Below are 12227 nucleotides of genomic sequence, written 5' to 3'. Positions count from 1 at the left end.
ATTTGAATCATTTTCAATATCCAAAAACCATCTTCAAGAAAGCACAAAAAATTTACAAAAACTGCCTTCAACAGATGTATTTTTTAGTTTTTTTGGAGATGGGAAAAATGGCAAATATCCTTACCACCAAACACAATCACTAAAGCAAGTCATTACAAGTATAAGATTTGAAAATATCTTTTATGAGGTAAAATATTTAAGAAAAAAATGCAGAAATTTATGATTTGCAATCATATGTTATATTCTTCATCTACTTTTTTTTTATTGATCATCCACTTTTTTAAATTTTTCAATAAAGATAAAATAATTGTGCATATTACACACAAATAAATAATATTATAAGCTAAGAAAAGATCAGATGTAAAGTGTTCTCAAACTCCAATCTGGAGTGTGACATAAGAGAACATTATATATTGGTAAAATAGTACACCAGTAGTGATAAGTAAAACTGTTTAATATTAAATTCACTAAGAAAAATATTTCATACAATAGAGAAATATTTTATAAATAACCTAATTAATTCATACTTGAAGAGAAATCATATATTAAGCGTCTAATACATGGTTTCAAAATTTCTTATATGGTTGCTTATGACAAAAATATACTAATAAGATAATTAACAGTAGTTTTTACTAACCGTGAATAAATAAATATTCAATTAATTGTTTTTTACATACAACCAAAACTTTAATTATCTAAATACGTATATAAAAAGTAAGATAAGATGTTTCAATATAAAACCAGTTACCAATGAAAAGAATAGTACGACTTTCCCAAACAAACATTTTTATTATTAGTGTTTCCTAAATTATTATTCATTTCTAACAAAGTTATTATCTCTAACTTCTACTTAACTCAGATTATTACATATTACATTTTGTATAATACAGGATGTCCAGGCTAATGGTATCCAAAAGTAATGTGCTATATTTAGAAAATCAGTCATAATCTTTTAAATGTAAGCTCAATCAACAAGAAATATCTCCAAGATTTAATCTGCATACTCTCAAGGTCAGCAGAAAACGCATGTGCAGGTCAAGCTGACTCACAATGTTAATTGCTTGTCAAGATGTGGATCCCACAACTCTGCTAACTTTGGTTAACAGGATTTAAATCAGTTGCACGTGTTCAATAACATACATAAACTGAATGGAATATTGATCCTCCTCCATCCAAGTCTATTCATCAGTGGAATACAACCTAAAGAGAGGCTGGAGGCTTGGTTTCACAGTTTGTGAAACCAAGAGTTTCAATTAGTGATGAGACTGTGGATCATGTACATGATGCATTCGCTGCCAGTTCTGTAAAGTCAATTAGACAGGCTAGTTACGAACTGCAAATTCCTTGTTCCACTGTTCATAAGCAGCTCCTTTTGCAAGCATCTAAGTTACAACTCCATCAAATGTTCACTCCAACTAAAACTAATGATCACTGCCTACGATATTAGTTTGCTGCAGAGGTAATGCATAAAGTCGAAAACAATAAAAGTAATCTATCAATAAAGTAATCGAAAATGAAAGTCAATATCTGGTTAGGACTGCACAAAAATGGCATCATTGGTCCATTTTTTTTCACGAAACCCACTGTGACAGAACACACATACCTCAACATGCTTGAAAATTTTTTAAATTATAGTCTACTTGAACGAGATGGACCTGGGATTTCACCATTAGTCATTACAAAAATAACAGAAAAACCTTGGGATCACAAAAAAATGTATAACACTAAGTATTTAACTAACATGTCACATAAAGGTAAACAGCTGAACTGAAAGGCCAGCATAAGAACGCATTGTATGTAACTTATGCTTAGGCTGCCAGATGGTGTCAATAGCCCCAGATATAACTACATAATGATGCCAATTGGCAGCCTGGCGTTGGAACATATGGTCATGTGATACCTTGTTTTAAAAAAAGTCTTTGTGACACAAGCAAAAGGTATCAAAAAAATTAAATTCTAACTATTTAAACCAAAATAGTGACCGCAAATTAAAAATTGAAATTACAATCAAAAACTGAAAAAATTAATTATTAAAATCTTTCAAATACTTCTAATTAAACTTATAGTCTTGAATTTAAAAGTAACTAAATAACAATTAATTTACTCATTTTTTAACATTAAAATTTTATTTCATAAGAAACTTTTAAGAAAGTAGTTTTTATTTCATATGTTGGCAATGTTAACAGCTGATCATCAATTAACAAAGGTAAGTTACATTTTTCAAAATTTATATTCATTGCTGAATTTGAGATAAGTATCTACCAATTGTTGAAGTGTAACTGCATTAGTATTATCTTTGTATGAAGTTTTGTATTTTTTTTATTAGTAAACTGAAAAAGGTTTAATTACTAAGTTCAAAAAATAGAAAAGGTAAAAAAATTAACAAAATCAAAATTTAAAAAAAACTTAATTTAGATTTAAAAAGTTTAATCTGACTTAAAAACTTGGTTAAAAAACCATAATCTACACAAAAAAAAAACTTTAGTAAAAGTCAATGTTTTTTACAATTCAAGAAAGAGTAGAAATAGTATTTTTAATTGGAGAAATAAAAATATACAAAAGACAGCTAATGCATTTAATGTAAGGCATTCTAATCATACAATTTCCAGGATTGCAGTCACAAATTTAATTAGAAAAATTTGAACACACTAGCAGCATTTTAGATGATAAAAAGCCTGGCCAACCTAGTATAGATGAAGTAGTTGAAGAACGAATATTAGCAAATCTCTGTTAATAATCAAAAGAGTGATTGCACAAAATAGTAATTTACCTACAAGGTCAATGCAAAAAGTATTAAAAAACATAAAAACCATCCATATAATGTTCAATGAATACAAGAATTTATTGAAGATGATTTTGATAGGAGGGTTAAATTCAGTAATGAGGCCCTATTTACTTTATATGGGTCTGTTAACAGAAATAATAGTAGGTACTCATAATAGTAGGTAGGATCCCAAGAAAACCCTCACGGGTTTGTGAAAATCATACCCAGCATCCAGAGCGGTTAAATGTATAGCCTGGAATAATAGGTAACACTTCTTGTACCATTTTTCATTAATGGTAACTTAGATGGTGATATGTTCTGTGCTTTGCTGAATGAGCATTTATTTCCAGCTTCTACAAACTGATTGAGATAGCAACCATTACTAGACTGATTACTAAACTGATGGGCAACCATTATTTGTGAGAGAAAATCTGTTTTTCCAGTTAGGTGGTGCTCGTCCACACTGCTCTTGCAATGTGAGAAATGCATTGAACCAGCAGTTTCCTAATTGTTGGGCAGGTTGACCCAGATCAGCCATTGGCATTTTCATACACACTACAAATCATTCATCTCATTTTCTGAAGAAGCAATACCTAACGGTGGTCCCGACGGTTAAAAAAAAAAGGTTGACCAGCGAGGTCACCTGACCTGAACCCCCTTGATTGCTTTCTGTGGACATTTAAAATCAACCATTCATAGCACATAGCCAACTTCTCTTATAGAATTGAGATAGAATAAACAAAGATTTCTCCAGAAACCTTTTAACAATGTGAGAGAAGCTTTCGAGCAGCATCTGCATTACTACATGGAGGAATAGGGACAATTTGAACATTTAATATGAGGTTATCAGTTATTTATTTAAATAAAATTCTTCAAGACTAAAAGTTTAATTAAAAGAAGTATTTGAAAAATTTTAATAATTATTTTTTTCAATTTTTAATTTATTTAATGACATTCATGGTTGCTGTTTTGGTTTAAATAGTCAGAATTTAATTTTTTTGATACTGTTTTGCTTGTATCACAAAACCCTTTAAAAAATGCATCACGACAAAAGTTTTTAGCCACCCCTGCCCACTGCCCTAACTGAAGGTTGAATAATCTAAATTGGGAATACTGAGTTAGCCTCTCCTATCAGAGAAAATTTTCAAAGAAAGGATTGGGATACCTCAAATAACAAAAAAATTAAAGGTAAGCATGCAACTTTAGTTCTAGCTATCCGAAGCAAGCACGTTGTTGGTCGCAATTTTGGTTTGGGCAATCAGAATTTAGTTTTAATTGTATCAATTTTCTCACCTCATTGAACTCTTTAAAATGATATATCAAATGACCAATCATCCCGTTTAAAATCTTTTACCTCCCCCCTATGCCATATAAATCAAAAAGAGTGAATATACATTCATTGAAGTAGCCCCTTAATACAAGGAAAAATGCCACAAACTGCATCCAGTTATTTTAATTACAAAAAAAAAGTTAGTGGAGGATGTAAGTTACTTTTCACCACCCATTTATATATGTATATATTTAATTATAACATTTAATATACATCTCTATAAGATAATTAGTTGAATAATGTCAATAATGTTAATATTATATATTACGGTTACAAAAGTATTTAAGGGATTACATTTATTTTTTAAATTCCCTTAGGTCACGTGATCATTATTTGGCAGCCAATCAAATCAGAACTCACATATTACATTAAATCATAATTTATGACCTTATACGACTTTTGTTCCTTTTCAGTATCTGTTACAGTTAAAAAGTTATTTTTCTAATTTTAAATAAAAATATTTTTTTTTTATTTTAATAGAATGCAGATGGTGCAAACGAGTTAGTTATGTTTTTAATAAATCTATATTGGGGTCCAACACACGCTAAGTAAATATAATTTAATTTCTCACACATGGTTCTGTTGATAAGTTAAATAGATAAATTAATAATTAACATAATCCACCTTACCAGTCAATGTGCTGGTAAGGTGGATTATATTAATTGTTAATTTATTTAAATATAATTTATTTATCTCATGCTGTGGCAGTTTTGTGGCATTTTTTTTTCAATTATTAAAAAGGCAGTTTTTCTGTCATTTTGGGGACTTACACTTAATTTACAAAATTGATATTTATATATTTTATGCATTTAGTACATCTTACATTATTTCATTTGAACCAACTTGATAGCTTACATTGTTATATAATGATTACTATAAAATTTTTAATTTTATATAATTTCATTTTGAAATGAACCCAATGACCGATTGCGGACATTAGAGTATTTTTGTAATCCTCTAATGATGTTTAATTCAAATCTGAAATCATAATCAAAACCCAAAACAAAAAGTGAGTAATTGAAATTACTATTTGAGTAAGTGATAAAAGTGAGTATATAATTATTGAATTTAATTCAATAATGAGCTGTTCACTTGTTGAAAATTATTAATAAAATTAATGATTAGAATACTTGACTACATTATTTAATATTTTAATGCAATTAGTTAAATAATTTAATGTATAAATAAATATAAGGAATTATTCATATAATAAAAGTTTATTTTATTGTTTTGATGTGGATCAGGTTTGGTATTATCTAAGTCTTTAAATAATCTAATCACTTCTGAACAAAAACATCCTTCTTCATTTATAAATAGAGTTTCCTGTATAGTAAAATTTATAAAATTCTATCCTTATAAAGATTCAAATATGCCAATCTTATAGTCAATTGCAAACTATGTCATAAAATGGATAAATAAGTTATATACATTATAATATCCAGGTGTTTGCAAAAAAAAAAAGATCAAACTACCCCTTTTTGTAACTAAAAGTTAAGTTACTTCAATGCTTTTATTTTTTTTCAGACTGAAATATTAAAACCAGCCTTGGTGAAATCCCTGCTTGGCTTACAAATTGAGTATTATTTATTTTTAAAACATGAGTAAAGCTAGCCAGTGGTACAATATTTGATCTTCACATTCTTTCATGGCTTAGAAAATGGCACTTTTAAAGTTTTATGACAATTTTTTCGGTCAGATGGATGAGTCAATAACACTAAGCCAGTTTATCATAAATACATTACTGAAGCATAATTTTATTCTAATTTTTACTTTAAAGAAAATAAATATTTTGTACGCTGTTTAATGCAAATATAAATGGAAATAATCAAAATCATGGTCTACCATAAGGTTTTATACATAAAGAAAAAGATCTGCAGGAAATTTTATTTTCTCTATAAAGTATCATTCTAAGTACAGGTCTTCTTCAGTAGAAGAGATATAAAATAAATGAAGATATAGTCACAATGAAGATTTTTACAGTAGTAAGTTCTACAAAAAAAAAATCAGAATTTTACAAATACATTTACAACAAATTGCTGAATTTTTGTGAATTTCAATCTGGGACTTTAAGTGTGCTTTAAAATTTCAATCTCCATAGCAGAACAATAGCAATTCTGTTCTTCATCCAAAAAAAAACCCTTTAAAATCCCATACAAGCTTCCAGTTTTTACCTACTAAAAATTTCAACTAATATATTTTCAAATACCAACCTTCATTCAGAAAACAAATTTAATTAATATAAAAAATTATTAGTCTAAACATAATTATTTTTATTAGTCCTGTTTTTATTACACTATCACAAGTTTCATATATTTTTCCTAATATTCAGTTAAACTGGTCAAGCATTTTCATAAATGGAGGTTAAGTCTCATTAGCTTGCAGTAAGAGAATATTATATTAAAATTATTCTTATAAGCTGCAACATTAATGGATAAAACACAATCATTTTCTGTACAATTTAATTTATCATTTCACATCTTAAAACAAAATTACTGACAGCAGCAGATGGTGCTTCATCAGAATGGAGTGTTTTAGGCAATTTTTCTAATCTCAAAGCTTCTCTTTCTTCTTTCTTTCTTTCAGCTTCTGCAACCAGTTCTTCCATCTAAAACAAAATATTTATATTAAAAATTAATCTAGTAAATGTAGAACCCTGATTTATTTTAGTATTATATAAATTAAAAAAAAAATAAATAAATAAAATGAGAATTCATTTAAAATGAATCAAAAAACAAACAAAATGATTATTTATTAAAAGTAATTTATGTAAGTTCAGAGGAAGTAAGTGGGATGTAATAGGAATTTGAACCTTGGCCCCCCTCTCCCACAATACAGAGAGGGAACAACTACCTGAGTGTTCAGCAGTGAGTGAGCAATGAACAATTCAAAATAACAATATTCTCCAATAACCACAGAGAGGAATATTTTATATATTCATATATTTTGCAGACTTTTTATGTTATGAATTTTTTAAATGTTTATGTTATTTCTGGTACTTCTGATTATTTTTTACTTTATTTAGGAAGAAAATTGTTTTGGTCATTTGCAATGAGTATTAGATTTTAAATGTGTCTGCTCATTTAATGTAATTGTTTTATGTGTTTTATAGCTCATAAAATTCAAGTATGTTGAGATGTGGTCCTTTTTATGTAAATATGGAATATCTTACTTATAATACCAAATGGATTTTTAATGTTTATATATTTGCGATTTATTTCTATTTGGTGGTACACAAATGTTGATTCTATGTTATGGATTCATTGTAATTTTGTTTGGAACTGCATTCTGTTAGTCCGCAGTAGAGCTTTGTGTAGTCAGAGCAGTTTAGTTCAAGCATTTCAGTGGCTTAGTGATTTTTTATTAAGATAGTTTGTTTTGTTCTTTAAATTGTATTTACCTTGGTAAAATAGTGTTCAGGATTTCTGTCTTTATTTACATACCGTACTGTAACAAATAGAAATTTTTATCTTTTTTTAATTTTTATTGTGCAGCGAAGAGTTTACGTGTGTGTATTAAAAAAGAAGCTAATATACTGGTTTAGTCAATATTTAATCTAATTTAACAACTGATGAAGTTATTTTATTATAAAATACACTTGAAAACGAAAAAATTATCATTACAATAACCAGGAGTCATAATTTTCTTACATCTGAATCATCAAGACGAAAATCTTCTTCAGGGCCCTCAGTCTGTCCAGACGATTGCACACTACTAAGAATTCCACTACTACTGCTACTACTACCAGCATTACTTTCACCATCAGCATCACTTAAATCACCAGCCATTTCTCTTTCCATACATTCACGATACAATCTTGGAAGTCTTGCCATACTTTCATATGTCACTGGTCCTACATGAAAAAAGTTTGATTAAACTACATAAAAAAATCACAAAAATATTAATACTACCACTATTCACTATTGCTGAATTAATTACAAAAAAAAGACAAAATAATAAAAAATGTATCTGGTATGGATCAAATTATGAAATTCTTGTGTTAGGTTTACAGTTTATTTCACAGCAGTATTAATTTTGTTTTTTTCCCAATTTAAGAAATCATTTCTAGAGGAGCATATTAAGATACGATTTACACTTTTATTAATCAAAAGCTATTTACATTTCACTTTCTAAGTACCAAAAAATGTAATTCCAGTTCATTCAGAAGTATAAATCTAAATACGCTAAATTAAACATCTGAAAATATACTTTAGAAGCAAGTGTTAATTAGAAGATTGCATTAATATAATTTAAAGATTTTTAAAGTGAAGCTCTAACAAACACCATCCTTCTAATAATGGAACAATAATTTATTATTTATTTGGGTAACAATAAATTGAATTTAATATTTATTAATTGGTGGTGTAATCCAATTTTTTTCATTCAGTAACACAGATAGATCAAGCACTGAATTTGGAAAGCCACAAGCCATGTTTAAATTAAATAATATTTCTTAGTTAAAATTCTTTATACAAGATTTTTTTTTTTGTTCTGAAATATACTTGATGTCACATTCTTTTTAAACAAACCTTGTTTTTTCTGGATGCACTAGTTCACAGAATACAGGACTTTGATCATCTGAAATCCTTTAAGGTTTATAAGATACTCTTTTAACTAAAACTAAAAGTTTGAGTATAGGTTTGATTTTTCAGATATCAAACTTTTGGCTATAAATAACACTATTAAGACCTAACATGCTGCACATACTGCACACACATATTTTTATAAGGGATGAGAAGGGTAAAATAATACAAGAAAAATACTAGATTATTGCTACAACTCTTTAAAGAAATAGTTAATTGTGAAATACTGTTCTAAAAATTTTAATCAATTTATTAGTCAACTGACAGAATCAGACATTAGTTATTATGTTTGGTTTCAACAACACAGTGCCAACTATGTACAGTTATCTGATTGTGAATACTGTTGAATAATATCTTCAGAGAATAGATCAACTCGAGGGGCTTGTGGTGCCCTTGAGCTGAGATTCATGTTCAGCTACTTTCTAATGGAAGAAACCAAAATAAACAGTTTACTGTAGTCAACCAATTGCAATTTAAGCTACTAGAAAGCTGAGAACACTGCATAATACTAAGCATTTTATCAGATCAACTAGTTATATTTTTTAAGCATATTAAAATGTGTTCAAAACTGTTCACTTATACAAGGAAACATAATTTTCTATAGGCTCATAATTTTCTGAGTATTAAAAATGAAAAATGAATTTTATTTTTTAGTAAATAATTTCCATCATGTTTATTCTGTTTATTCACCTATACCCTTTAATAAATCTAATTAATCTGAAAATGTAAATTTATCTGCCATGTCAAATACAATGTACAACCAATCTGTAGAATTCACTACCTATTGTATCTATAATGACTGTAAGTAGCAGCATAATGGCCCTTCACAAACAGCAGATCAAGATTCTCTTTAATCAAATCATGTTTACTAAAATTTACATGTTAAATACAGTCCTACAAACAAACACATTTATTAAAGCCTTATTTTTTATTTAATAAAAATTAGAATTATTTAAAAAAACAAACACAAAAAAGCTTTCACACATCAAACTAAACAAAAGGTTCTTCACTGACAATTCCCTTTTAGTTTAATATTAACAATTTTTCTTAATTTACAAATGATACATTTTCTTTCAAAAATTGCTTTCAAAGATTAAATCATCTGTTTTGGTGTTTTAGCATCCTAAATATATCCCAAATTTTTGTTCATAACACATTGTACACAATGACTGACCTTGCTTTCTAATTGCTTTTTTATATTTCTTCAAGTTTATCCTTCCCTTGTTTAGCCATTTCATTCTCTTTCTCTTCTAAAACAATTAAAACTTCAGAAATGTGAAAACTGTCAGCTGTGAACAATGGTAACTGTATCATTACCACTGTTGCTATCTTTGGTAATATTTTCATTAATATTCCAGAAAAAAAATTCACTTTAGGCTCATAATCTTATGTTAAAAGCAAATCCTACCTTTATTAGTAAAACACTTAGTTTATTCAATTAAAGGGCATAAAGAATTTTAAACACAGAATGACGTTTTATGTAAAGAAAAAACAAATACACCAGTGACAAAAACAAGAACAATGTGCAATCATCTAAACAAAGGGTTATACAATTTTTTTAAATCTTTGAAAAGCTGTCTAATTTTAAACAACTACTTCAGAAGAAATTAATGAACAATGCCACTCCAAAATTATAACTCCAGAAATGTTTTGGACAAAGAAAAGGTGTACTGAGACAAAAGGATCATACTGTGAAGTAGGTAAGACTAAAATTGAATAAACGAGATATTCTTGTTTTGCAATCCTATCACCAAATACTTTCTGAACAGATCTCATTTACTACATTTTTGTTTTTGAAAAACATTTTATAAATTATTACTATTTTACTAGACTACCTCTATAATCACACTGTCGTAAAGATGTAAATGTAGAATTTATCTTTTCAATATATTTTTCTGGTATGCCTTTTCCAGTAGCAAGTTCCTGAAGTGTGGTCAACATAGCTACAATACAAGAAACACTTGCATTTAAAATAGCAGGATCACTGCAACGGCTACATTCTTCAATAGAATCCATCACACTGTAAATAATAAAAAATAATTTAATAACCGCAAAACATTATAAAATTCAGCATAATAAAAGTCAAAATAAAACTATAATAAAATAATTTAAATTATTGGACTATTTCCTTTTAATTCAAGAGTTTCCAGTATCATTACAATATACCTTGATAAAATTTGAATATAGATTAAATTTTGCAAATAGACTTTTTGATGACCCTAATACAGAATGAAGTTTTTATTAAAAAAAGATTAAAGAATGAAATCAGTTTTACAAACTAGTTAATGCTAAATTTAAAAACCATAAATACAACGTTCAGTTGAATTGTTTTTTAAAAAACTAAAAAAAATCATACTAACTTTATAATCCATCAAATACACATTTCTTCAGTAAAACCACTAACGGTGTTTTGTAGCAGTGTAAAGTAACAAAAACATATATATATATATATAATATAGTGATAATAAATTAAAACTTTCTTTTGTCATACTGAGTAAAACAAACAATAAAATGATATCATGCTGAGCACAGAGCTGTAATATATGATTAAGTTGTAATCTATAATTTTTAAGTAATAATTCTACACCACAAGTATTTTACAGTACCTGTTATACTAGTTATGTTTGAAAGTTAATTACATGACAAAATTAAACTTTTTAGGTCCTGACCGGAAAATAATTTTCATCTCCAAACATTACATTCTTATTTAATCATGGTTAATATGAAATTAAACAACCATTCAGGTCTCATTCAACATAATTTTGAAAAGTGCAGTGTTTTTTAGGAATAAAATTATACTGAGTGATAACCATTTTCAACATTACTATTACTACTTCAATGGAGTACTATCACTAATTTCAATACAGTGATATATAACCAAACAGAATTTAAAAATATTAACTTCTATAACAAGCTGAACCAAATTTTTTTATAAAAAATTATTTTAAAACAGTTTTAAGTCATACATATTTTGAAGTCATCTGTGCAATCATCTTCAGCGATTCATTATTTAAATAACTGTTACATAGTGCCAGTAAATCAAAGAATATCAAAGGTTCAGAATATCAAAGAAAAAACCATTACATATCAAACACAATCTTCAAACAATGCTCCAGAATATATATTGTTCCAAAGACACATTAAATGCTACAAGTCCTCTACAAGATTGAAATTAGCATTTACAACACCGATAACATAATAATACATCTCTAGGTTTATAGTAACATAATTGGTATCATTAATGTATTTTAACAGTTTATTAATACTTGAAATTTTACTGGTTAATTTATATAAACCTAGCAGTAATAAGTTGTAAATTTGCAAATTGATAAATTTAAAATAAAATATAAATAATAAAGGTTCAGCTTTATTATTAAGAAATTAAGAGTCCACCTGACTTGAAACCACCAACTCAAGAAGAAGTCAAGGATATCATCAAACAATTAAAAATCAATAAAGCATCAGGCGAAGACAACATAGTCGCAGAACTGTGGAAACACTCCAGTTACAGTATGATAAAATGCCTGACAGAGAGTTTACAGGAGATCTGGAA

General features: G+C 27.7%; 1 protein-coding gene across 2 annotated transcripts in view; it reads right to left on the bottom strand.

The window, feature by feature from the left end:
• LOC142320354 (brefeldin A-inhibited guanine nucleotide-exchange protein 3) overlaps nt 1-12227 on the bottom strand; it is a 153928-nt gene that overhangs the window by 97266 nt on the left and 44435 nt on the right. For both annotated transcript variants that reach the window (XR_012755356.1, XM_075358063.1), the window contains exons 9-11: nt 10510-10694; nt 7742-7944; nt 6592-6699 (exon numbers count right to left, since the gene is read on the bottom strand). Coding sequence is in view for 1 of the 2 variants with exons in the window: in XM_075358063.1 (XP_075214178.1) it covers nt 6592-6699; nt 7742-7944; nt 10510-10694 (496 nt within the window). In the remaining variant the exon portion in view is untranslated. The remainder of the gene's footprint in view (nt 1-6591; nt 6700-7741; nt 7945-10509; nt 10695-12227) is intronic.

This window comes from Lycorma delicatula, chromosome 1, assembly GCF_047948215.1.
Source record: "Lycorma delicatula isolate Av1 chromosome 1, ASM4794821v1, whole genome shotgun sequence".
Classification (NCBI taxonomy): domain Eukaryota; kingdom Metazoa; phylum Arthropoda; class Insecta; order Hemiptera; family Fulgoridae; genus Lycorma; species Lycorma delicatula.
This window is presented reverse-complemented; position numbering and strand designations above follow the sequence as displayed.